A 10,766-nucleotide genomic window follows, 5' to 3' on the forward strand; every position below is an offset into this window, starting at 1 on the left:
TTTGTCAGGACGGAAGAAATTTCTGAGATAATTTATTCCCCCCCCCCCTGTCATTGGCGCTGTGATTTGCTTACTTTGTTAAAGTTGCTCATCAGCAAAAAAGAAAAAAAAAGAATGTTTTCCATTACGTCATTGAAGACCATAGACGATAAAATTTGTCTATTCATCTCCTATTGTAAGAAAATGTTTAAAATCACTTTTGCTTTAAGCTTTAGCCTATTTTCTGACATTTTCACTTGTTCTGTTAAACTTTCGTTCGTAAACATGCAAAGACTGCATGCCATAGACCAATAATAGCAGTTGTTGATATTTTCCTCAGTTAACTCGGACGAATTAGTTGATATGTTTCTCCCTGACTTATCTTAAAAATAGTTGAAACTTAATCACAGAGGTATTATGTCTTTAATGTTTCCCAAGATGATTTTTACCTAGAATCTGGGCACAAAAACGGATGCCCAGACCTACTTGAGTACCCAGTCGCATGGCTGGGCCCCTGCTAATTATAATAACAAAATGAAATGTGATATTTCGGATATGCTTTCATACACATGTTATGGGTCACAAGGAACTATAGATTTCTTCGCATATAAAATGTTTTGGTTGTAGAGGTCACACCTATTACAGTTTTTTAGTCTGTTGTCCAACGCCACATCAAGATACTTAGAGGTCCGAGATCTTGCCCCCCCCCCACACCTCCCGCAATAAGAAACTACAACTTTCCTGGTGGGTTCAGGAGATAGTTGCACCCCCTGATGCTATAGCTGTGCTCCTTTTTCTTAAATTCCACACGTCTACTCAGAAGATTCTCCTGAATCCATAAACTTCTCAGGCATTTTTACCAAAGTACGTGTGTACTATCTACTTATTTTTAATGATAATTTATGATGTCTCTTCTCTGTTATCGATTACATAAAAATTTGAAATCGATATATAATCCGGTTTCTATTTATATTCCAAAATTTGCAAATTAATGATATTTTGTGCGCCACGTAACGTCGATTTTAGTTAGTTAGTTTTTATGTCAAAAGAACTTCAGTACCTTAAAACTTGTAATACTATAACGAGGCCTGACATGGCCAGGTGGTTAGGGCGCTCGACTCGCAATCTGAGGGTCGCAGGTACGAATTCCCGTCCCACCAAACATCCTCGCCCTTTCAGCCGTGGGGGTGTTATAATGTGACGGCCAATCCCATTATTCGCTGGTAAAAGAGTAACCCAAGAGTTCGCGGTGGGTGGTGATGACTAGCTGCCTTCCCTGCAGTCTTAGGCTGCTAAATTAGGGACGGCTAGCGCAGGTTGAGTGAAATTCAAAACAAACAAACAATACTGTAACGATTTATTTGTTTCTTTTTTTTTACTTCTTCATTATTAGGTGTTCCATTCAGGTGTCACCTCTATAGAGGTGTAACAGCTCCAAACTGATTTATTCTCAGTGATCATACTACTTTAAAAAAGTTTTGGGTCCCTTGTCAGCAGAATGGGCACTTTGTGAAATTTCCTAAAAGAGCGTCTATTCTGAAATTACAGCTTCTAATACTTTTGAGTAACTGGTGGTTACAAGAAAAGTCGCATCATTGTCTCCAATATGATTATACAAATATTCAAGTTTTTAAGACAGCATGAGCGATAGGAGCTTGGGAACGAGAACAAACAAGTGGTAGAATTGTTTTTGGTTTGGTTTTCTTTGAATTTCGTGCAAAGTACAGCGAGCCCATCGTGTAGTTTTGAATTTAAAAAAATAAGAAAAAAAGATTGTTGTTTGTGTGTTTTTGAATTTCGCGCAAAGCTACGCTAGGTCTATCTGCGCTAGCCGTCCCTAATTAAGCAGTGAAAGACTAGAGGAAAGGCAGCTAGTCATCACCACCCACCGCCAACCCTTGGGCTACTCTTTTTATCAACGAATAGTGGCATTGACCATTACTTTTATAACGCCCGTACGGCTGAAAGGGCGAGCATGTTTGATGGGACGGAAATTCGAACCCGCGACCCTCAGATTGCGAGTCGAGCGCCCTAACCACCTGGCCATGCCGGGCCCAAGTGGTAGAAAAGCATTGATAGAGAAAGCAATCACTGAAGAAGAGTTCGTGAAATATAAATCAATTCATCTTATTGAAAATAACAAAGTTATCCTTCATAAGCCTCTAGAAATACGCACGGGAATTTTTATAGCAGAAATGGTTTTGTTAGCCCTTTACCACTTGATGGTAAGGCACGTGTTTTTTTTTATTAACAACTGAAACTTCCACATGGTCAAAAACACTAAAAGAATCTATCACAAATTAAGCACATCCACCTTTTTTTGTCAGTTAAAATTATTGCGATATTTAATGTGTTTTTTTTTTTAGTATCGACGAAAAAGAAGTACCTTAGCAAAAACTGGATTATGAAACAGATAACTGAGGCAAATGTACGTCGCTAAACGAACGTGTTATAGAAAATGAAATAAAAAAAATCTAATTCTCTAACTGAAGTTTGGTATTTTGTAATTATTTCTCAAACTTTTTTTCTTCTTTATTAAAGTAATAAATGTTCCACGTATTTATATCTCATGTTTATTTCCTCATAACTCTTATATCGTGTATTTAAGATTTGTTTTTGTGATTATATTTCGTTTCCTTCCCTCGTATTTTTTCAGCTCAAGAGATTATCCAGAGGACGTGCACATCCAAGCTCAGCATAAACCTATTTCTCGTCGACCACGTGTGCATGAGTGAATCAGACTACACCGGTTTCATGTGCTTTTGTGAAAGTGACAAATGTAACTCGGCACCACCGCTGGCTAAATTTCGTCATAATTTACTTTTCATACTCTTAGTTTGTTACAAAATGTTGCGATAGATACCCTTGCAGAACGTTATATCGATGTTATCTCCCTTACGAGTATCTTTGTCCATGAAGGTGGCCTGACAACAGACCAACAAAGTGGATTTTTTTTCAAAAGTTGCGTGATTTTTTCAGATATTCCAAGACTAGCTCAACGTATACGTAATAGGTCTAGTAGAACAATTGAGGGCAACAGAATCTTAACTTATAAATACTCACCTATTTACACAGCTCCTCAAAAACTAGATACTTCCTTGATACTCATGCTTTTTAAACGTCCAATGTACTTTAAGCTACTTGTGATAATTACGATTTTATACATTATACGTATTTGAGCTTATAGAATATTTATAGAGAAAAGGCTGTTGCCGTATAATACACAGAGTGGAAGCTGTCGTTCAATGGTTACTGCGCAGACGCTAATTGACCTATTTTTTTGTGAAATAGTATTCGGCTTTTTTTTTGCTTTAGCATAAAATATTTATAATTCTAATGAACTTACTTCTTAAACATTTGGCTTTACAGGTGTTAAGATGGTATTTTATTACTACTAATAAGCTTTATGCTGTCTTTCCTGGTATTATATACCAAAACAGCGATGTTGATCAAATTCTTCTACCGTTTATATGTTTATGTATTGTTGAATTTCTTCCTGTTTATACCGAAGAAGACTATGAACCAATTTCCAACTAAAAGTTATATGTTACGCTTTACACAAAACCTACGTAGGTTAGCTTTACTGTGTTTAACAAATGACTTGTAAAAACAAGAGGTTTGGTGCTTAAAATGTCTTTGATGACAAAAAAATAAATAAAATAGTCATTAGTTAGCTTTTCATATCATTCGAACAGGGACCAATCATTCAGTTTGTCTGCACAGTTTTATGTGATATATTTAACTAACTATGTGAATGAACTATAGTATTTTTTGTTGAACGTCTCTGTGAACTTTTTAGAGTGTACATCTGGTCTTAATTTATCCGTTATAGGATATATGAACTTCTGATCAGGTGTACACATCAGTCTATATGTTCAGTTATAGGATATATGAACTTCTGATCAGGTGTACACATCAGTCTATATGTTCAGTTATAGGATATATGAACTTCTGATCAGGTGTACAAATCAGTCTACATGTTCAGTTATAGGATATATGAACTTCTGATCAGGTGTACACATCAGTCTATATGTTCAGTTATAGGATATATGAACTTCTGATCAGGTGTACACATCAGTCTATTGTAGTTAATTGTAGTCTTCATTTTTATCAGAAAATTTAAATATTAAGAGAAAATGAAGGGGACAAAACTTCTGAAACGTTCTGAATAAATAACCAGCCTGTTCTGCTCACTTTTTAAGGTTAATCTGCAGAGCTTTGGTCTCGGTTCGAATGAGCGTTATTTACATTGTGCGGATAGCGATTTTTTCTAAACAATTTAATATATTTGTAACAATGATTATTATGGATGCTGCAGAAAAGTTTTCCCTCCATAACGGGTTCGTTTCCCGTTTCAAATGCGGGAAGATTACAAAACAAATCATTATATTCGCAGTAACAATGGACTGATAATACGTCAACGACTCAGTATATTCGCAGTAACAATGGACTGATAATACGTCAACGACTCAGTATATTCGCAGTAACAATGGACTGAGAATAATTACACGACATAATATACTACTAGTAACAATGAACTGATAATACGTTAAAGATTCAGTATACTCCCAGTGACAATGGACTGATAATACGTTAACGACTCACTATATCCGCAGTAACAATGGATTGAGAATACACGACGACTCAGTATACTCCCAGTGACAATGGACTGAGAATACGTGAACGGCTCAGTATACTCCAAGTGACAATGGACTCAGAATACGTCAACGACTCAGTATATTCGCAGTAACAATGGACTGAGAATACATGAACGACATAATATACTACTAGTCACAATGAACTGATAATACGTTAACGACTCACTATATCCGCAGTAACAACGGACTGATAATACGTCAACGACTCAGTATATTCGCAGTAACAATGGACTGAGAATACATGAACGACTCAGTATACTCCCAGTGACAATGGACTGAGAACACGTGAACGGCTCAGTATATTCTCAGTAACAATGGACTGAGAATACGTCAACGACTCAGTATATTCGCAGTAACAATGGACTGAGAATACATGAACGGCATAATATACTACTAGTAACAATGAACTGATAATACGTTAAAGATTCAGTATACTCCCAGTGACAATGGACTGAGAATACGTGAACGACTCAGTATATTCGCAGTAACAACGGACTGATAATACGTCAACGACTCAGTATATTCGCAGTAACAATGGACTGAGAATACATGAACGACTCAGTATACTCCCAGTGGCAATGGACTGAGAATATGTCAACGGCTCAGTATATTCGCAATAACAATGGACTGATAATACGTTAACGACTCAGTATATTCGCAGTAACAATGGACTGAGAATACGTGAACGGCTCAGTATACTCCCAGTGACAATGGACTGAAAATACGTGAACGACTCAGTATACTCCCAGTAAGAATGGTTAATGACTCAATATACTTTAAGTAACAGTGGACTGAGAATTTCTTTTGTAAGTTTCACTGGAACTTAGGTTATAGAAAACAGTAAACGCTTCTTTTCCATCACCCAGTATCACTGTCTCGTGGCAACAGTGAAGTTGCCATGACTACTGTGATATGGATTTGTCAACCTTGACATTAATCAGGAAACACTTTCTCTCGAGTACCAAGAGCATTTTTGAAAACAGTTGCTGTATTGTAACAGATAAACTTTTAGCTATATCGTCTCATGAGACTGGGTGACTTTTTTTTTCCATTCCTGACATGTTAATATTTGTAATGGAATTAAAAACGTGAAACACACACAATAATTAATTAATGGAGCAACTAGTCAAGACTCTATATAATTCAATTTCTGACACAAGTTTTTGATTAAATGCCCGTTCTTGCTCTTTGCTAATATCAAGATATAACTAATATTTTAATTTTCTACATGTGCATAGTTCTAATGTTACATTCACTTGTACGCCAAATGTGCAGTTGGTATATATATATATATATATCAAGCATTAAAACACACCCAAATACAATAATTAATTTTACATATGAAAACACCAGGAGAAAGAAGACGTAATATACCGCGTCAGCATTAGGAACTAAAAATAACCAACAGCGAAGCTCTATAATTAAGCCGAATGCTAAGAACGGTTTTTCGTGATAGATAATTGTGGAACTTACTTTCGAGAGTTTCATTGCCATACTAAGTTCATTAAGACAGCACTGTTATTTATTGAGTTCGATATTTACAGATTAAGTTTCTATAAAGAATTACAAATAACACAATAGGCTAATTTTCGATTCTCTCTCTCTCTCTCTCACACACACACACATGTATGTTAGCATTTGTAAAATGAACAGAGCAAGTGAGAAAAAAGTCAGTTTGCATGAAATTCTGTACTTTTAGACTAAATAATGGAAATAGGTATATATATAATCAAATCAATTCGCTTGTTAAGAAGTTAATAACGTATATTATATTTGTCATTAGTCGGACGTAATGTACAGAAAAAAAAAATAATTACTACAATAAAATTAGTTATATTACTTAACTCGAAAATCCCCAGTTTAGCTCCACCTAAAAAAGCAGACTGTTCAATGTATTGGCTTAACTTTATTGGTGTTCCCCTTCCAGTGGCTTATAAAGTAAAAACTCGGGGTTCTATCCCGGCAGCAGAGTCGGCGCACATAGCTCATTGTACATTTTATTGCTTTCCTGTTAACGATCAAATTGTCTAGTTGGAAGATAGTAACTGTGATGCTCCACATTCGTTTTTTATTTTCTAGATATGACCGTAAGTCTCTTGTATGAAAGTGTTTAGTTTTGGTTTTGTTATTACAATAACGCTTTCACTGTTGGGTGCATGACAAAATATTTACTGTTCAACTTGTAGTTGTCCCTGCGATCAAAAACCGATATTTTAACATAAAACTCTTACCAGTCAACTATTGTCTTTGTTTGTTGTTAAGCCTGAAGCTTCAAAGTGGGCTATCTGTGATCTGCCCACCGAAAGCATCGAAACCCGGTTTTTTATCGTTATAAGCCTTTAGATTTACCGCTGAACCAACGTGGGCTGTAGGACTTATAAAACTGTTTACTACATAAAAAAATATTTTAATATACATCTTCAGAAAATAAAACCAAAAATTAATGAAACATTCCGGATTGATGCCCTCTTCCCTTACTGTCATTAATACACAATGAAATAAATATTTTAATTTGTGGACGTGTTCAAATACATTTGTGGTATAATATATCCAAACGCTGTAATAATTTGTGTACGATTTTTCTTGCTTGTTTGTGCAAAACTACGGGAGTTGGGGAAAAAAATAGAAACACCCAGATGTTAAATAGACTAAATCCCTAGCTGACTGATTACTTTGTTACTCCTATTTAAACACGTGTAAGCTCTATTTCACGTTAGACTTCAAGCAACATGGCAAAGAAGTGTGACTTAATGAATTTTCAATGAGGCCAGCTTGTAGAAAGACCAATTTACAAGTGCTTTAGTGATTCAAATTCCACATCCTTTCTTGGCACTGCAAGTGGAACAATCTTAGAGGTTATTTCATAAAGTATTTTCATGTAAATGCCAGAGTGAGGCGATTATATCATAAACTCATTTCAGGTAAATGTTAGAGTGAGTTAGTTATACCATAAAGTATCATCAGGCAAATGTTACAGTGAGGATATTATATCATAAAGTGTTATCAGGTAAATAATACAGTGAGTTGGTTATACCATAATGTATCATCAGATAATTCTAACAGTGAGGAGATTATATCATAAAGTATCATCAGATAATTCTAACAGTGAGGAGATTATATCATAAACTCATTTCAGGTAAATGTTAGAGTGAGTTAGTTATACCATAAAGTATCATCAGGCAAATGTTACAACGAAGATAATATCTCATAAAGTATCACAAGATAAATATTACATTGAGGCGATTATCCTTGATGATACTTTATGGTATAACCGACTCACTGTAGTATTTACCTGATAACACTTTATGATAGAATCTCCTCACTGTTAGAATTATCTGATAACACTTTATGATATAATCTCCTCACTGTTAGAATTATCTGATGATACTTTATGATATAATATCCTCACTGTAACATTTACCTGATGACACTTTATGATATAATCCCATCACTGTAACATTAACCTGATGATACTTTATGATAAATGTTACAGTGATGAGATTATATCATAAAGTGTCATCAGGTAAATGTTACAGTGAGGATATTATATCATAAAGTGTTATCAGGTAAATATTACAGTGAGTCGGTTATACCATAAAGTATCATCAGATAATTCTAACAGCGAGGTGATTATATCATAAAGTGTCCTCAGGTAATTCTAACAGTGAGGAGATTATATCATAAAGTGTCATCAGGTAATTCTAACAGTGAGGAGATTATATCATAAAGTGTCATCCGATAATTCTAAAAGTGAGGTGATTATATCATAAAGTGTCATCAGGTAATTCTAACAGTGAGGAGATTATATCATAAAGTGTCCTCAGGTAATTCTAACAGTGAGGAGATTATATCATAAAGTGTCATCAGGTAATTCTAACAGTGAGGAGATTATATCATAAAGTGTCATCCGATAATTCTAAGAGTGAGGTGATTATATCATAAAGTGTCATCCGATAATTCTAAAAGTGAGGTGATTATATCATAAAGTGTCATCAGGTAATTCTAACAGTGAGGAGATTATATCATAAAGTGTCATCCGATAATTCTAAGAGTGAGGTGATTATATCATAAAGTGTCCTCAGGTAATTCTAACAGCGAGGTGATTATATCATAAAGTGTCATCAGGTAATTCTAACAGTGATTGGAAGATCATCATGAGTGAACGAGATCGCCATGTTTTATGTCAATTTATGTTCTCGAGTAATTGAGCCTAATTTCTCCGCACATCTTTCAAGAACCTTCAGATGCCTAATTATAAAGAACTGGAGCACTTGTAACAGCCAAATGTGAAACCACACATAATTTTAAACCGTTTCCACTGGACATTTGAATTTTTTTTTTTTTTGTACAACCCTTGTATGTAGAAAAACTGCTTTTCGACATTTTGTTTGTCGGTTTAATGAAGAAGATTGAACCATTCCAATTTTGTAACCGGTGAAAATTGAAAGGAAAAATAGCACTTATAATAACATCCGGCGTTTGCTTCTAATACTTTAGAACTAGAAATGTTTCACATATTTAACTTGGTATAATAAGTGCTAAAATGAATAATTCCATCTGATAAACACTATCGGAACGTCTTTACGGTTTTAATATTAATATTAATTCATCATGATTAACAAATCTAAATCGTTTTCAAATTAAATAATTATATATATATATATGTGTTATAAGGACAAATTTAATCCTTTCCACAGGTATATATATATTTATGCTTGTTATTTACCTGTTTCTGATGACAAAATAAAAATGTGAAAATAAGAATTTGTATGGAGTCCTTTAAATTGCAAGAAATGCAACTTTCAAGTGTGATTCAAACTTCAAATTAATATTTAAATTCTTTCATGTTTTTACACTAAATTTACGCACAAGGTCATAAAACAGACAGAGGCAAGTTTACTGACTTACAACTCTAAAATCCGAGACTTGATTCCCCACTTCACACAGCGTGTAGATAATCCGTTGCATAACTTTGCCCTAAAACAAAACTCACCTGAAAAATTTTAAATATATATTTTTTTCTGTTTGTCAGTTAGAATTCAAGCTTCCATTTTCTTCTGAGCATCATTATATGGGAATATGGCAAAAGTAATGTGCAACAGTATTAACGGGAATCTCAAGTTTAAATGTGATACAGAGAAAATGTATGAGAGAGCTAAAGTACACTCGCAATAAATATTTACAAAGTTTTTCTTCAACTGTACTTTTCAAAATGAGCTGATCGTGGCCTAATTGTTAGTATGTCGGGCTGCGAATCGTAAAATCCAAGAGTCGAGCCCGATGAACAGGCTTCATATTTTCACTTGTAGGTATATTATAAAAATAACAGCATATCAGGCTAGTTGGTTAAGAGTAGCCGTGTAGGCGGCAAGTGCTTCAGACTGATTGCCTTCCCTTTTGTTAGTAGTTTGAAATTAAGGAAGGCTCTATTTGAACCGTTGGGTTACCTCAACTGGACATTTAAGCCATGGGTAGTATAACGTTGAATATACCAAATACTTTAAAAATTTCTAGTGGCAAATCTCTGGACAGCAAAACAAATATAATCATAATACTTTCATTTTATATTTGTTCTCTGTGTGTGAAATGTTCAAATCATTTTGGGGGATTATGATAGTTTTTTTGGAACAACACGAAACATGTATCACAGTACTTTATTAAACAGTATCAAAACAAAATAGTCGTTTTGTAGCCAACATTTAAAAGAAAAGGAAAAGAAGAAATAAAACTGCTGTAATATTTACTGTTTACATAGTTTGCTCATTGTGTATGCTACTCTTTTCCAGAATTAAAAATGGTGAATGTTTTACTTTATCCTGAGCGCTATGTATGCTTGTTACTCTTTTCCAGAATTAAAAATGGTGAATGTTTTACTTTATCCTGAGCGCTATGTATGCTTGTTACTATTCTCCAGAATTAAAAATGGTGAATGTTTTACTTTATCCTGAGCGTTATGTATGCTTGTTACTCTTCTCCAGAATTAAAAATGGTGAATGTTTTACTTTATCCTGAGCGTTATGTATGCTTGTTACTCTTCTCCAGAATTAAAAATGGTGAATGTTTTACTTTATCCTGAGCGCTATGTATGCTTGTTACTATTCTCCAGAATTAAAAATGGTAAATGTTTTA

At 34.4% G+C, this 10,766-nt stretch overlaps 1 protein-coding gene across 2 annotated transcripts in view; it reads left to right on the forward strand.

The window, feature by feature from the left end:
* Positions 1-3,641, forward strand: part of LOC106465661 (protein quiver-like) — a 12,178-nt gene extending 8,537 nt beyond the window's left edge. For both annotated transcript variants that reach the window (XM_022393596.1, XM_013925896.2), the window contains one exon: positions 2,636-3,641. In XM_022393596.1, the coding sequence (XP_022249304.1) occupies positions 2,636-2,838 (203 nt within the window). In that variant the 3' untranslated portion in view covers positions 2,839-3,641. The remainder of the gene's footprint in view (positions 1-2,635) is intronic.
* Positions 3,642-10,766: the final 7,125 nt, after the last annotated feature.

Source organism: Limulus polyphemus, unplaced genomic scaffold, assembly GCF_000517525.1.
Source record: "Limulus polyphemus unplaced genomic scaffold, Limulus_polyphemus-2.1.2 Scaffold2015, whole genome shotgun sequence".
NCBI lineage: Eukaryota > Metazoa > Arthropoda > Merostomata > Xiphosura > Limulidae > Limulus > Limulus polyphemus.